General features: G+C 48.4%; 1 protein-coding gene across 4 annotated transcripts in view; it reads right to left on the reverse strand.

The window, feature by feature from the left end:
- Wdr62 (WD repeat domain 62) overlaps positions 1-16,512 on the reverse strand; it is a 40,427-nt gene that overhangs the window by 22,588 nt on the left and 1,327 nt on the right. For all 4 annotated transcript variants that reach the window (XM_029479685.1, XM_021166570.2, XM_021166569.2 and 1 more), the window contains exons 2-10: positions 12,859-12,950; positions 11,554-11,616; positions 9,950-10,007; positions 9,237-9,407; positions 8,316-8,453; positions 7,806-7,988; positions 5,465-5,625; positions 2,926-3,115; positions 2,166-2,303 (exon numbers count right to left, since the gene is read on the reverse strand). In XM_029479685.1, coding sequence (XP_029335545.1) covers positions 2,166-2,303; positions 2,926-3,115; positions 5,465-5,625; positions 7,806-7,988; positions 8,316-8,453; positions 9,237-9,407; positions 9,950-10,007; positions 11,554-11,616; positions 12,859-12,950 — 1,194 coding nt within the window. The remainder of the gene's footprint in view (positions 1-2,165; positions 2,304-2,925; positions 3,116-5,464; positions 5,626-7,805; positions 7,989-8,315; positions 8,454-9,236; positions 9,408-9,949; positions 10,008-11,553; positions 11,617-12,858; positions 12,951-16,512) is intronic.

The following is a 16,512-nucleotide window of genomic DNA, read 5'->3' on the forward strand; positions in this document are numbered from 1 at the left end:
GTTCAACCTCAGCAGCAAAAAATGAAAGAAAAATTAAACCACCCATGCCAATTCCCACTAAAAAACCAGTTATTCCAAAAAAAAAAAAAAAAAAAAAAAAGGCTGGGTCCAGGCCTGGGACAAGAAATGTACAAGGAAATGCTAGAGCATCTTGGCACCGTACCAACAAAGTGCTACCAAAGACTATTAGAGTCGCTTACAACCACTAAAGCCAATGTAGAGAAACTCCCATTGAACAAGAATGTGAACTCCAACAATATGGATGGTGACAGCAAAAGCATGTCCACCATGATAAAATACACAAGTTATACAACACTATGAACCGAAACAACCAGGGACCATCAGCAGGCAGACCATCAGTTGGCTGTACTGCAAACAGGAAAGCAGAGGGGAAGAACCAAGCATCAGCTGGCCATCACTGCACCAAGTGAGCAGATGCTACAGCGAAGAACTCCTCATCCATGTGAGCAGGCCGACAAAAGAACTGACAGATGAGGACAGCCCACAGCGAGCCCCTCCACTAGGAAATGCTTCATCTGTGCGTTGAACCTTTACATCTGCTGCTAACAACAGTCAGTTAGCTGTACACAGAGTGCTCTCTCTCTCTTTTCAGACAGGGTTTGGCCTTGAACTCAAGAAATCCACCTGCCTCTGCCTCTCAAGTGCTGGGATTAAAGGTGTGCGCCACCACTGCCCGGCCAGCTTTCTCCTTATTTTATGTTTGACAGTTTGCCTGCATGCAGGTATACCATGTGCATGTAACGCCAACTAATGTGAGGAGAAGGTGATGATCTCCTAGAACTGTGGTTGAGGGCCACCGTGAGCCACGATCATTCCCAGTATTTCCAAGAGCAGCATATATTCTTACCACTGAGCTTTCTCCCTAGTCTCTAAACAGAGCTTTTGGCCTTTCATTTATTCTCTCTATTACAGGTTCTTGCTTTCTGTACAGCCTTGGAACTTGCTGGCCATAGCAGAGCCTCTGCCTTCAGAATACTTGAATTACAAAAATATACATGGGCCACCAACCCTGTCCAAGTTTTTCTTTTCTTTGAGACAAGTTCTCCTGTATCCTAGGTTGGCCTTGAGTATTCTGTACAGCCAAGGATGTCCTTGAGTTCCCAATCCATCTGCCTCTGCATCTCAAGTCTAGGGATTACAGGTGTGCCACCAAACCTATCTCAGTCTGTGTCTCTCTCTTTTTTTTAATTTTGCTTATTTTTTTTTAAAGATTTATGTATTTATTATATGTAAGTACACTGTAGCGGTCTTCAGACACTCCAGAAGAGGGAGTCAGATCTCATTATGGATGGTTGTGAGCCACCATGTGGTTGCTGGGATTTGAACTCCGGACCTTTGGAAGAGCAGTCGGGTGCTCTTACCCACCGAGCCATCTCACCAGCCCCCACATGGCCCTTTTATGCCTGAGAAAACCACACTTTCACAAGAGTTTTAAGATGTTCTTTTTCTGGGGCTAAAGCATTTTCTTCTGGGAGAAGCTTTTCTGCTGACGGGACGGACTCTTGGGATGACGTGACGGTGCCTTAGCATCCTGTCCTTTCCTTTATGGTGCTCCTGCAGTTGTGTTTGCATATGACTTGAAATTATTGAACCCCTATCTGTTTCACACTAGACCTGGAGGTGGGTCTTTTAGCAAATCATAAAATGAGTGATTCAGTTCTCAGCTCCCCAGAAAAGGTCCCTTGCTAACCTAGCAGTACTGAACAAAACTTCAGGAAACTGTTTCTCTCCAGCCTCTCCACCAGCCTCTTCCTATGATCCACCTGGCACACCAGCCGAGGTTCCCAGTATGACAGCCACTTAGATGAGGTAAGTCCCTGCCTGGTTCTGCCCACTGTGCTCCCCTTGGGTTGCTACTCAAGACTTGGACGCAAGATCATCTCTAGTTGCGCTGCCAGGAGAGGATGCAGACACAGACTTGAACAGCAGAAGCCAGGTGGGAGAGAAAGAAGAGACATCACGCCACAGAGCATGGTGAGGGGATGGAGGAACACAGAGAGACAAGAGTGCACTATTCCTGGTTCTGCCCCTGGGGAGGCCTAACGCCCCTGTTCCACAGGGAAGCCAGCACACTCCCAGGAAGCCAGCACACTCCCGGGAAGCCAGCACACTCCCGGGAACCAGAGTGCAGAGAGGCTACTCACATCGCTGAAGATGTTCTTCTGCCATCGAGTGTCAGAGCCCCTATCCAAATTCCAGAAGCGGATGGTATTGTCTGAGGAACAAGTCAGAAAAGTCCCGGACGGCAGGCAAGCTCTCTGGTCTTCAAATTCAGGGTACACCTACAGTCCCAGAGAGCAAGGTAATACTGCAATGACAGTGATGATGGACTGCTGCATTTGTGAAAAACCAAGCTAAACCTTGAAATGGTGCTGAACGCCTAGTTGGGAGGTGATGCAGGAGAGTCAGAAGTTCACTTCAGCCTTAGCTACACACTGAGTTCAAAACTAGCCTAAGGGGCTGGTGAGATGGCTCAGTGGGTAAGAGCACCCGACTGCTCTTCTGAAGGTCCAGAGTTCAAATCCCAGCAACCACATGGTGGCTCACAACCATCTGCAACGAGATCTGGCGCCCTCTTCTGGAGTGTCTAAAGACAGCTACAGNTTTTTTTTTAAAGATTTATGTATTTATTATATGTAAGTACACTGTAGCGGTCTTCAGACACTCCAGAAGAGGGAGTCAGATCTCATTATGGATGGTTGTGAGCCACCATGTGGTTGTGGGATTTGAACTCAGGACCTTTGGAAGAACAGTCGGGTGCTCTTACCTGCTGAGCCATCTCACCAGCCCCCAGTTTGTGTCTCTTAATGCAATGGTTAGATGACTTCTCTAAGCTCTATGGAGAATACCCAAGCTGAGCCCAAGGGGACAGAGCTGGACAGTGAAGAGGGAAAGCAGTCTCACCTCTACATTCCAGACAAAGGAGCTGTGAAAGAGCTCTGACCATATCTTGCTGACTTCATCAATGTCCTTGACATCCCAGATGTAGATGCTGTGGTCTTTGTAAACACAGGACAGCCACTGGTTGATGGGATCAAAGGTCAGGGCCACTGTATCTGGGTAGACTGCTTCTGCTTTTCTATGGAAGAGGAAGCTACCAAAGCCATACGGGTCAGTCACCATCAGTGCCAGTCAGCCATCTTCCTAATCCAATTCCACTTCTTTGCCCTCTCTTTTCTGTTTTGCTTCTAATATAAGTTGCAAACTGGAAGTGCCTATCTGGCTCAGAGAGCACATTCATTTTCCTGAAAATGATAGCACTTATTATTTATTGCTACACTAAAAATGAAAGTATAACTGAGAAGTTACATAAGCATGCAGCTTCATGAAGATCATGAAGAAATGGTGGCACCCACTGGAGTCTGTAGTTGTGCAAGGACCACACCCTTGATGGTCATCAATGGTGAGAAGATCAACAGCAACTGCCATCTGCAATCACACACCAACCAACGATGATACTGACAGCAAATGTGAAGCCAGGCGTGGTAGCGAATGCCTTTAATCCTAGCACTGGGAAGCAGAGGCAGGCAGAGCTCTGAATTTCAGGCTAACCTTGTCTATAGAGTGAGTTCAAGGACACAGAGAAACCCTTTAAGAAGAGGAGGGAGAGGAGGAGGAAGAAAGTGCATCATGTGTGTGCTTGGTACCTACTGAGGTCATAAGAAGGTGCTAAATCCTCTGGAAGTGGAACTTTTGTGAGCCCTCACGTGGGTGCTGGGAACAGAACTCAGGTCCTCTGGCAGATCAGCAAGTGCTCTTAATCACTGAGCCATCTCTTCAATCCCTTTTGTTTGAGATAGGACCTCACTACATAGCTAGCCTGGTACTTCCTCTGATGGCAAGTGGGTGTGAGTTGAACAAGAATGGCCTTGAGTGCCTGGCATGGTGGCCCACGCCTTTAATCCCAGCACTCGGGAGGCAGAGGCAGGTGAATTTCTGAGTTCGAGGCCAGCCTGGTCTACAAAGTGAGTTCCAGGACAGCCAGAGATACACAGAGAAACCCTGTCTCGAAAAAACAAAAACCAAAAAACAAAACAACAACAAAAAGAATGGCCTTGAACTCAAAAAGATCTGTTGCAGGTGTGTGCCACAATGCCTGGCTGAATTACTGATTATCATTTCTATTCCCATTCCATTCAACCCAAGATCCTGTCCATTTCTGTCCAAAATGAACATATACCTCAGGCCTCTTCTCTTTTATTTGGCTTCGTTAATAACTGATCCAAAACAGCAGTGCAAAGGGCTGAGGCACAGCCTCGAGGCCTTGGGTTTCCTACACAGACTATATAGTACTTGCTGCGTGCCACTCAATTCTCCCCAGGAAAAGCGGTTGTTTCACAGATGAGGACTCGAACTCAGAGGGGCTCACTGATGAGGCCCCACAGCACACTACAGCAGGAGGAGCTAGGCAGCCTGGCTACTGCAACAGGCCAGGATCTGTAGCTTATGCTTTCCTTCTCTTCCCTTTCCACACTCAGCTACTCTCTCTCCAGCTTTCTCTTGGAGAAGTTGCTGTCCTTGAAGCTAACAATCTCCAAAGAGGCAGCCCATCATGATTAGATACCCATGCTACTTCCCATAAAAAGACTTGCAACAAAGGGAACAGGCCGTAGCTTGGCCCTCCCCTCCATCCCGGACAAGGCATTCATATGATTCCACATTCAAGGGCTTATTATGCAACCTCCTACAGCTAGCCCCATGAACCTCACAAGAGAGACAGGCTCACCCAGCTTCTCCATCAGCATTCCAGCCACCCAGTCCCCCAACCCTTTGCTAGTTCTGCAACATGCTGTACCATTTATACTGGCTATTAATAACACCACAGGTTTCTTCTTCCAGCTACTCAGTGGCCACAGCCCTGCCTAGCACATCTCTCAGTCACTGCTTCCCTCTGACACTATCTCACTTGTGGACTTTCCATGGAGCTCCCTCCCTTGGACTAAGGCTTCATGGAGCAGAGGTTGGCTGTCAGATTTTTTTTTTTTTTTTAAAGACAGGGTTTCTCTGTATAGCCCTGGCTGCCCTGGCTCTCACTCTGTGGACCAGGCTAGCCTTTAACTCAGATCCGTCTGCCTCTGCCTCCCAAGTGCCGGGATTAAATATGATAAACACAATGACTGGATGCTGGCAGAGATTTTTTTTCTGGCTCAGATTTCTGCTTTCAGCCTTGGGCTGTCTCTAAGTAGCTGCCTAATAAATGTTATAGCCCAGGGGAACACGTTTGCTTGTCACCATTCCTGCACTGAGCATTTCTTCCCTGATGCAGCAGTGTCCCCTTACCCTAAAGCTTGCCTGAGGAGTAGGACTTTTAGGCACACACACACCACCAATGCTCAGAGCTAAGAGTGGGTATGGGCTTGCAGGCGAACGGATGTGAAAGCATGGCTGGATGCTATCCAACAGATTCTGAGCATATCCTTCTTCCCCCAGTGTAGGACAGTACCTGGAGTCCAGTCCGTGGGCCACGTCCACTCCCAGGTAGTGTGGTTTGGGCAGGTTGGTGAGGTAGAGTAGGCTGTGGGCCTGGAAGATTCGGACTATCCCATCTGTGCATCCACAGAAGATCAACTCGTCACTGACACACAGGCAGGAAGACAAGGAGACCTGAGGGTGGGTAGTTCACAAGATTTTGAAATACAGCAACAGTCACCACTGAAGATGTGCCAGTATGAAGAAGCACGGTTTGGGGCAGAGTCGCCACACTTATTCACAGAACAACTTAACTGTGTGTAAAAAATGTGTCGGGGCTGCAGAGCTGGCTCAGCAGCTAAGAGCACTTGTTCAAGTCACAGCCACATGGTGGCTCACAACCATCCGTCACTCCAGTTCCAGGGGCTCTGATTCCCCCATCTGACCTCCACAGGCACCAAAGCATAAGTGGTGCATATGCACACATGCAGGCAGAACAAGCATACACATAAAATAAAAAGAAAGAAATCTGAAAAAGTATGTCTTCAGCAGACAGTGGCAGGTCACTTGTAGTATCTGGGTTGAAGTTCAGACCCAGACACACAGACAAAAGGGTTGTAAGTGCCAGACTCTACACAAACTCCAGTTTCCTGTAGGAATTTATGAATCATTTGGTGCTCTGTAAAAGTGTGTGTGTGTTTGTGCTATTTTTGGCTTTGTTTGTTTTTTAAGACAGGGTCTCACTACGGAGCCTGAGACAGAGTAGCAATCCCCTTGCCGCAGACTCCTAAGAGCTAGGATTAGGGTGTGCAACACCACACCTTACTAACAAGGGGGTTTCTTACACCAACAGTGGTGGTGACCAACTGTAATCCTAGCACTAGAAAAACTGAAGGACCACAAGTTTGGAGTCAGTCAGTGCTATAAAGAGACCCTGTCTCAACAGAAGCAAACAAACAAAATAGCTTTTAAGTTATTTAAGTTCTAGAAGAAAAAAAATGAAAGGAAAAATCAGAAAAAGAGGTTATGGCTGATGAGCCGGCTCCTCAGTCACAAGTGCTGAGCTGACGGCTCTGAAGAGGGCAGGAGCTTGGTCCCCAGTGCCCACAGCAGGCAGCTCAAGACCACCTGGAACTCCAGCACCCGTGCATCCTACATCACCTGCTGGCCTCCGTGGGCGCCTGCATTTATGCGGTGACAGGACCAGAGTTTGGTTCCCAGCACCCAAGTGGTCAGTTCACAACTGTCTGTAACCTCAGCTCCAGGAGCGAACACCTTCTTCTGGCTGCTGTAGGAACCTGCACTCATTTGCATAAACACACAAATACACAAGTAAAAATAAAATCATTCTAAAAATGATGTCTAAGTTCCCAGAAGTCAGATAAAATGTGGAACACTTCCATATGCTGTAAGCTCTTAAGACAAGTGTTGGGGGCAGTGACAGAGGCCAGCCTGGAAAATGAGTAAAAGCCCATTGCTTCCATGGGCTGTGCACTGCCAATGGGAAACTGAGCTTGGAGCAGGTTCATAGCTTGGACTCAACTTTCAGGTACTGGGAGAAAAAAACAGCAACTCTGCAATTTATTAAAACACTGACCTTTAGTCTAAAGTTCTACATATTTGCATAGGCTTTTCTTTTTTGACAGAAAAAAAAAATAGTAGGCTGGAAGGGGTGGGGAGGGTATAGGGGACTTTTGGGATAGCATTTGAAATGTAAATGAAGAAAATATCTAAAAAAGGAAAGAAAAAAGAAGAGAAAAACAAAACAGAACAAAACCAACAAAAAATTTATTTTTTAAAAAAAATAAATTTTTTTTTAAAAAAAAGTAGGCTCAAGATACCTTAAATTACGGGGAAAAAAATGACTCCTGCATATTATGTCATGTGACTTCTTTAGGGAAGGAGGCATTACCATTTAACCTTTTTCCTGATTCGTGTATTTATGCAGGAGGAAGGGATGCTCTGGGCACAGCGTCAGCACATGTGCAGTGAGAGGACACTGTAGGAGCCAGCTCTCTCCTTCCAATGAGGAACTTGGGCTGCCTGGCTTGGAGGCTGGCACACTGACTTGCTCAGCCATCTTACTGGCTCAGTATTTACTTTGACAGACGAGGAAATGAGAAAACTAAGGCTCAGAAAGGAAGAGTCACGCATGGAACCTGTGCTGACAGCCACTGACATAAAGCCAAGCATGGCGGTGCACACTTGCAATCCCTCAGGAGGGTGAGGCTAGAGATCATGAGCCTCAGGATGGACTGAATTTCACAATGAAGGGGACCCTGTCTCAGAGAAAACACCTCAACCCCTCCCCAGATCATCAGCAGGTGGGAAGAGCAGTTCCCCAGCTGACAGCCAGCAGAGAGGGAGGCGGGTACCTTCAGGTTGATCCACTTGTCCAGCACCCTCTTCTCATTGAACTGGCAGAGGAGACCAGAGTAGGACACACAGAAGGTATTGCCTGCCATCCGGCCCCGGCCGCAGGCCACGCCACAAAAGATATTGTTGTGCAGCTCACCCAGGATGCCTGAGCGCCCTACCAGGGGCACTGTGCTGGTTACCTGGAACACAGCAAGACATGTTAGAGTCTATGTCCTTGCCTCGTGCTCAGCAGGGCCATCATAGGTCCTTTACTGACACAGCTGAAAAGGAGGGCTTTAAGAGGGTCTTCCATGTGGAGGAGAAGGAAGAAAAGCAGAACCTGTACTCGGGGCAGAGGGGCCAGGAGGCAGTGCTCCATCAGTGAGCTCTGGCCTAGAGGCAGAGTCCAGCGGGATTACCCAAGAAGCTGGGTGACCTGGGAGACCCTGCCTCCAAGTCTCAGGTAGACATAGGAGCATGCTGCTAGTGACCCTCTGAGACCTGACCATATGGGTGTAAAAACTCACCTTGGCCTCAGTAGAGGCTTCTAAGAACCAAAACCTCACATGCCGATTCCCAACGGTGACAAAATAGCTGCTGTCCTCAGAGAAGGAGAGAGCGATGACTCTACATGACACCTTGTTGGAAGCCACCACAATGTCTTTCTGGAAGAGTAGGCACAGAGCAGTTCACAGCACCACCCACCCATCCACACTGGGCTCTCTCTGCTTTCTCTCCCATTGTTCTTGGACCTGGCGGCAGTGGTCTAAACTCTAGGGAAAACTGTGCAACGCTGGTCATTCCTAGGCTCCAGAGTGCAGACAGAGAAAGGTCCCAGGAAGAGTAAGTTTCAGAACTCCCACCAAGGGCCAAGCTCTGCAGCCACATGTTGGGAATGGTAACAGCTGGAGGTAAGGACAACACAATCTATGGCTACCACACAAAGGGCTGTTGCTCTGGGCCCTGCCCTGAGCCCCTCATAGCTGTGGATGCCAGCTCATGAGGGAAGTGTTCCTCCACCCTGCCAGGCTGTGTTCAAAGTCACATGGTGGGTCAGAAGCAGAACCAGGACTTCAAGTCCTGCTACAGCTGTGCCATAGCCCAGCCTTAGAGTGTGCGTCAGGGAGCTGGAGCTCACACAGCCAAGGGTAGATGCTAGGAAAACCATTCTACAGGTGAAGAATAGTCAAGGCGCTTGTGCACAGCCACAGCTAGTCAACACAAAAATAACACTTCTGTCCTAACCTTGCAGTGTGGCTGCTCGGTTCCCGATCTGTTCCCTATACCAACAGACATGATGACCCAAACTCTGCCTTGCCACCAGGTGACCTCAGGGACAGAAGCCTCACTGTAAGCATGGTGCAACAGCAGGCAATAGGCTGGTAGTGCTCCCTAATGCCCAAGGTTTAGGGTGCTAGTGACTCCCTGCCTGCCCACTCGGTTCTCACCTTCCAGTCCCAAACATTGAGGACCATGTCATGTTGGTAGCCCATGGACACGATGTGCTTCATATTGGGTGAGAAAGCCACACAGGCCACACCATACTTGTGGCCCAGCATCTCTGCCACTTGAGTCTTCTCCTCCACATCCCAGATGCGCACAGCTGGCCGGTGTCCGTTCTGGGAGGCAGAGGGGATGAGGCCATTACTATTGCTGAACTATATGTAAGGCAGGGTGTGATGGTTTGTGTACACTTGGCCCAGGGAGTGGCACTATTAGGAGGTGTGACTTTGTTGGGAGAAGGGGTATCACTGTGGGTGTGGGCTTTAAGACCCTCATCCTTGCTGTCTGGAAGTCAGTCTTCTCCCAGCAGCCTTCAGATGAAGATGTACAACTCTCTGCTCTGCCTGCACCATGCCTGCCTGGATGCGGCCATGTTTCCACCTTGATGATAATGGACTGAACCCTATAAGCCAGCCCCAATGAAATGTTGTCCTTACAGGAGTTGCCTTGGTCATGGTGTCTGTTCACAGCAGTAAGACCCTAACTGAGACATAGACAGGGCTAGAAGTTGGCACTGCTGTAACTTGTTCCCAAAGCCACCTCCCCTATTTGCCACAGGAATTGTCTAAAATCAGGAGCCAATTCAGAGACTGCCAAGCCTGCTGGAAGCAGAAGGAATGGCCCCTGGACCTTTCCCACCTGCTCAGTCAAGACTCACCTCTCCTGTCACTATGTACTTCCCATCTGGGGAGAAGGCCAGGGCACTCAGGGACTTCCTGGGGACAAGCAAAGGGGTCGTCACTGGTTTCACCAAGCACTGTGCTCTTGCCATTCTAGCCACTCCTGGTCCCCAAGGCTGGGGAAACAAGAGCCAGCAGCTCCTACACAGCCACTGTAGCCTGCGTGCCCAGCAAGGCACTCAGGGAGTGGAACAAGACCTCAGGCAGAGGTCTCCTCCTCCCTCAATACCAAACCCAAAACTGCAGACCCAGAATCGGGGTTTTGCTTCCTTCCCCAGTGTGGAGTGAGCTTTCCAGGACCTTATCCACCTGTAACACAGTCCTGAATCTCAGGTGCAGGAAACGGTACAGGCTTGGCCTATGCTCATGGGTGGACCCTGGTCGACAGGGCACAGATATAGCTCATTGAGTGTTCTAGAAACCCCCACAACTGAAATGTTTCTAATACTCTGTATGCATGAGTGCACGTGGAGGTCAAAGGTCAATCTTCAGTGTGACTCCTCAGAAGCTACCTGACTGATTTTCTTGAGACAGGGTCCCTCACTAGGACCCAGGGCTCACCAGTTAGGCTAGACTGGCTGGCCAATGAGCCCCCCAGGGATTCCTGTCTCTACCTTTCTCACACTGGGAACTATAAGCATGTCGCCATGCCTAACTATTTATGTGGGTCCTGGGGACTGGATTTAGGTTCTCATGCTTGCAAAGCTAGGACTTTACACACAGAGCTATCTCCAGCCAGTCTCTGATACGCTTAACTAGCCTGAACGTGGGTTGAGTAGCTGGCATGGCTTCTGGAAGCAAGCCCATGCCCAGGCTGTATAGCTTTAGCTCCTCTTTCGTTTCAATCCTGTTTTTACACTTTGTTTTTGTTTTCTTAGACAAGATCTCATTGTATAGCTCAGGCCTTACTTCACAATCCTTCTGCCTCAGCACCCTAAGTGCTGGAATTACAGGCTCGTGTGGCACCCACCTGGCTTCTATGTGAGCCTGACAAACTCACAGATGTCCACCATCCTCCCTGGCCTGTGTATGCCATGTAGTGACTTCTCTTTATCGTCCCTATGACATCAGCTCCCTCCCTAAGATGCAAGGGGTGGTGCAGCTTCTGTTGGGGCTTCCCTTCCCCTTTCCTGGTCCCCTGCACCCAGCACTTGGGCCCATGACAAGTCTGCGGTTCCTTGACTCTCCATCTCTGCTGCACCTCGGCCATTGCTAGTGTTCCTCCTATACATGAGTATCATTACTTCCGTCTAGTCTCAAGCTCAGGGAGGCCTTCTGATATAGCTTTCCCTGTTTTCTTTTCTAACACCCCTCAGGCATTTTCCTCTCATAATCAGCTAGTAATCAGCTAGTGGGTTGTGGTCTGTCTCTCACGCTGTCTAGAACTCTAGAGGGCAGATCCTTGTCTCTGCTCACTGATAGGTCATCAACACCTGGAACAGTACTTAGCACAAAGCAGGTCCCGTGAACATGGCTCAGGGAGTGAGTCACCACCCGAGAACACCTCCATGCTCTGAGGGGACGGGGATTTGGGCCAGCACCCTGGTCCCCCAACCCTGCCCCAAGCCCAGTCCCAGCCTACCTGGTAGTGTTAAATATATGCTGCTGCTTGTTCTCCTTGGGGTTCAAGACCACCACCACACACCTAGGGAAAAGAAGAATACAAGTCTAAACTGGGGGCTTGGAAGAAGTACTGGGCCCAGGGACGGCTCTCTTCCCAAAGAAACCCCCCCGTGTTAGTAAGGCTGCCTGGTTTTGTGGCTGGGTTTTGTCTCGTCATGGAGCCTAGGCTGGCTCCCGTGGTTTGGATGTGGTACTGAGGATGGAACCCACGGGCTAGTACGCTAGGCAAGCGCCCTACGGCTGAGTTGCATCTCCAGCTTTTATAAAGCTGCGCCTGGGCAGAAGATTCTCTTTCTGCTCGCCCCTTCCTCCAGACACTAATGCTGAGAAAGCTTGGGCACTTGTAAATATGAATACATTTTGAAACAAAAACAAGCAATTCCTTTGTGGGGACTCTTCTGCAGGCCCTAGGCCTACAGACCTCATGGCTATAACTGCCTTAAAGCCTCACAGCTGTCAGGTGAGGCCAGGGTGCTTTATATCTCATTTATTTATATCTGACTCAGAGGGCCGAAGGCCAGAGAGGGGAAGCTCTTTGCACAGGCCAGCCAGCAGGTCATAGGTCAGAAATGGAGTGGAGGTGAATGTGTGCCAGCGGGATTTAAGAGCTCGGCCTGTGCTCAACCTGTTTCCCAAGGCCTCATTAACGGATACCATGTTACTATGAGTCTACCCGACCCATTTTGCTGGGGGACAGGAAGAAGCTCTTTCACTGCCTAAGCAGTGCTGGGTTAGACAAGTTAGGCTAGACTGGCTGGCCAATGAGCCCCCTAGGGAGTCCCGTCTCTACCTCTCTCACACTGGGAACTATAAGCACGTTGCCATGCCTAACTATTTATGTGGGCCCTGGGAACTGGATTTAGGTCCTCATGCTTGCATAGCTAGGACTTTACACACAGAGCTATCTCTCCGGGCTAAACTGGATGTCCTTGAGTTCTCTCACCTACCCAAATGGAGTATATTCCTAGGGAGACGCAGAGGCACTAAGAAGAGTATATGCAGTCGAGCTTGACCTAAGTTTGGGTTTTAGCCACTTGAGTTTCCCATAACTGTCACCACCTGACATTTGATTAAAAGGCTTTCGAAGCACTGCCTTGCTGGGTACTACTCCTGACACAGATGGGCCTGTGGAGTCCCCTCCATAGCTCTCATAGGAAGCAGCCTTCTACAGATGGGAAAGCCCAGGTCCAGAGAGATATACCAGCGACTTCAACTCCAAATCCCTAACCAGTGACCAGCCGCTGAAGCCCACACATGTGCTTACCCTGCTAAGTAGGCCACATGGCCTGTGCCAGGGTCACAGGTTAGCCCACTGCTGTTCTGGGCTGTGATGCCAAGCACCTTCTCAAGTGTCACCTGCAAAGAAAAGGGCCGTCAGAAAAATATTTGCTCCAGCAGCCCCCAACATGGCACAGCTGCCTCAGCCATGAGTCTTAGTTCTTGCTGCATTCCACACACGCCCTGGGCTTCTGAAGTCATGCTATGCTGGTTACCAGCAACTAGCACTTGACCTTTGATAGCATTCCCCTGCCTGCTGCAAGAGGAAGAAGCTGGGACTGCAGGGGAGGGAGAGCGCCTGGTGACAAGGTGACCTCTGACTACAGGTCAAAGGATGCTGTGGATGAAAGACCTAAATCCTGACAATCTGTGGAGAAGAAAGCATCACAATTTACAGATAAATTTAAATCATCCTTATTTACAGATAAGCCAGAGGATCAGTCCTGCCACAGGAGAGCAGCACGGTTGAGGTGCAAACCAAAGCACTGAAGTTCCAAGGCCAGCACTTCAGGTCACACAGAGCAGACACAACACTGAGCAAAAGCAGTGTTCTCTCATCAGATTCAGTCTCGAGTAGGGAAACAAGTCACACTAAAAAAAAAAAGTTTTAACAGGTTGAAGCTAAAGCCCAATAACAGAATGCTTGCCTAGTGTGTATAAGGCCTTGGGTTTGAGTCCCAGCACAGAAAAAAGAAAAGAAAAAAATATTTACTTTGAGACAAGGTCTATTTGTGCAGTCCTGCCTGTCCTGGAACTATGTAGACCAGGCTGACCTCGAACTCACAGAGCTTAACCTGCCTCTGCCTCCTGAGTGCTCAGATTAAAGGTCTGTACTGCCATGCCCAGCTAAAAGATTTTTTTTTAATCTAACAATAAAATTTATGTGTCAGAACTTCATCATGGTTGCTAAAACAATAAATAAGAAACTACAGACTAACAGAAGTGTGATACTTTCATATATTAAATATACTGGTTTCTAACTACGGTACAGAAAACCATTCTCTGTAGCTGGCCTTTTGGACTACTTTGTGGGTGCCTTTTTTTTCCACCCTTCTCCAGCCCTTTTCCACCCTATCAACTCCCTAACACCAGGTGGAAGAGAAAAAGAGGCTAGAGGGAAAAGGGAGATATTATTAAACTACGTCCTGCTGATTAGAGGCGTCAAGTTCCTTTGGGGCAAGTTTGATCTTCACTGTCAGGACATCTAATTTCTTCTTTTTGTCTCTTTGGACAGAACTGCTTGGCAAACTGCAACCAACCACAACTAGCAGCAACCAACTTCATCCAACCAACAACGGGTCAACCAGCCCCTTCTATCAGTACTCTAGCATTTACATATCCTCTGAAAAGTTACCAGGATTCTGAATGTCACACACTCCCAGAAACTATCTGTAGCTTTCAAAACCACACCCCTCTGTTGCAGACAATCCGAAGCATCCCAAATCCCACACCTGGGAGTAAAACAAAACTATTCCTATAACATTTCTGTGGGTTTTTTTGTTTTTCAGGACAGAGTTTCTCTGTATAGCCCTGGCTATCCTGGAACTCACTTTGTAGACCAGGCTGGCCTCAAACTCAGAAATCCACCTGCCTCTGACTCCCGAGTGCTGGGATTAAAGGCGTGCGCCACCACACCCGGCCATTTCTGTGTTTTTAAAGAAACCAAAATTGTCACAACACTTCTCAAGTCCAGTCACTGGCCTCAGAATTGACAGGCAAACAGTGGAATGTTATGAAGTTCTTATCACAATCAGACACTGTGCTCAGCCTCGGCATAGGGGGTTCCTTAACACTCACGACAGCCCTAAGATACAGTCACCACTGTCACCCTCCAGATGAGCAAACAGAGCCCCAGAGCAGCTACCCATCCAGAAAGAGCAACAGCCAGCAGGCTGGCACAGACAATCGGGCAACAGCACTCATGGTTACTTACCGGGCTTTAGTGTAACCGGACATTTTTAGAGGACAGCTTTTGCAAGCCAGATGATCTCTGGGATGTGCTTGTCAAATGAGAAACATCAATGACCCAAAGCACAGTAACAACAGTGCTGACTGACACTAAAAGGGCACCTGCAGTGTGCCTGCCCTGTGTTGTTCTGAGGCTTGAGATATAGGGAACCACAGACTCTCACAGGTACCCTAAGAGGGAGACCAGGTAAGGCATCACACATCTGTGATTCCAGCACTTGGGAAACAGGAGGAGCGAAGTTTAAGGGCAGTTTGGATTATAATAAGATGTATGTTGTGGGGGGTTCTACATCATTATTTTTGTGTTACAGCTAGGATACCTGAGGCAGGGAGAAGTTCCTAACTCGCTTACAAGAAGCAGAATGAATATTTAAGTTCAGGCAGTGGAGGCTGGAGTCTATGCTTCAGACCACCTTACTGCATCCTCTTTCTGTTTGTGCTTCTGGCATCTCCTGCATACAGCTTAAGAACTCCAAGGCACTTTCAGGAGCATGTAAGGGCCCTGGGAGTGAGTTAAAGTGGGTGTCTCTAGGCTGGGATCCATGAACACCTCTCTGGACAGCAATATTCAGGCTAAGACTTGAGGGATGGGAAGGAGCCAGAGGACAAGAGTATAGCAAAACACCAAAGCAAAGGACTCATTAGATGCAAATCCAGGAGGCAACTTTAGGGAAAGAGAAGGCAGGCCAGCATGGCTGAACTCAATGAGAGGGAGGACATAGAAGGTATAGCCAGAAAGGTCAGCCACGGCTGGGTGTGGTAGCCCAGGCCTTTAATCCCAGCACTTGAAAGACAGAGACAAGTGAATCTTTGTGTGTTCAAGGCCAGACTGGTCTATGAAGAGTTCCAGAATAGTTAGAGCTACATAATACTACATAATAAACCTGGTGGGCAAGGGTGGCTTGCCTAGAACCCAGAAGTCTGGGGAGAGGGAATACATTATCTGAGGCATCAAAAGCCCACCAGCAGCTACCATGGATCCATCTTTTATGTGGACATTGTGTGTGCCAAGGGCACAGTCACAATCCCCCCCCCTTCAATTCCACAGTATGTGGTCATCTCTATTTTACACTAAGATCTGTGTGTTCAGGCGATGACTAGAGAACCACTCTTAAAAGTGTTGCTGGGGAGTGGGGTTTGGAAAGATGGCTCAGCAGTTAACAAGTACACTTGCTTGTCCAACCAACCATCTGTAACTCCACTTCCAGAGGATCCAAGAAGGTCCTCTTTTGGACTCCTGGGGCACCAGGAACCCTCGTAGGCAAAACACATACACACAAGAATAAATAAACCTTAAAAGCAAACAGGAAAACAAAAACCTGTTGCTTTGGGGCCAGCGTGGTAGCTCAGTGTCAGAACATGCTCCAAGAATGGACGCCTGTGAGATTTGAGTGCCTGTAAGAAAACTCCAAGAAACCAAGCCAAGAATCTCATGATCTCAGTTTCTTCAAAAACACAGAACTGAATTGTTCCTGGATTGTGCTTTTGTGCCCCTCCAGGTGTAGGAGATAGGAGTGAGTCTACTTCAGATTATTCATTACACTAAATATTGTTATTTCTTTATATGTCTCCATGGAAAAACATGTTTTTGCCATGTGTGTCACTTGTCCTTGTGACTCCTCTTAACCCTCAGGGTACAAACTGTCTGCTGCTCAGACTAAAGTTGGCTATT

This window comes from Mus caroli, chromosome 7 (genome assembly GCF_900094665.2).
Source record: "Mus caroli chromosome 7, CAROLI_EIJ_v1.1, whole genome shotgun sequence".
NCBI lineage: Eukaryota > Metazoa > Chordata > Mammalia > Rodentia > Muridae > Mus > Mus caroli.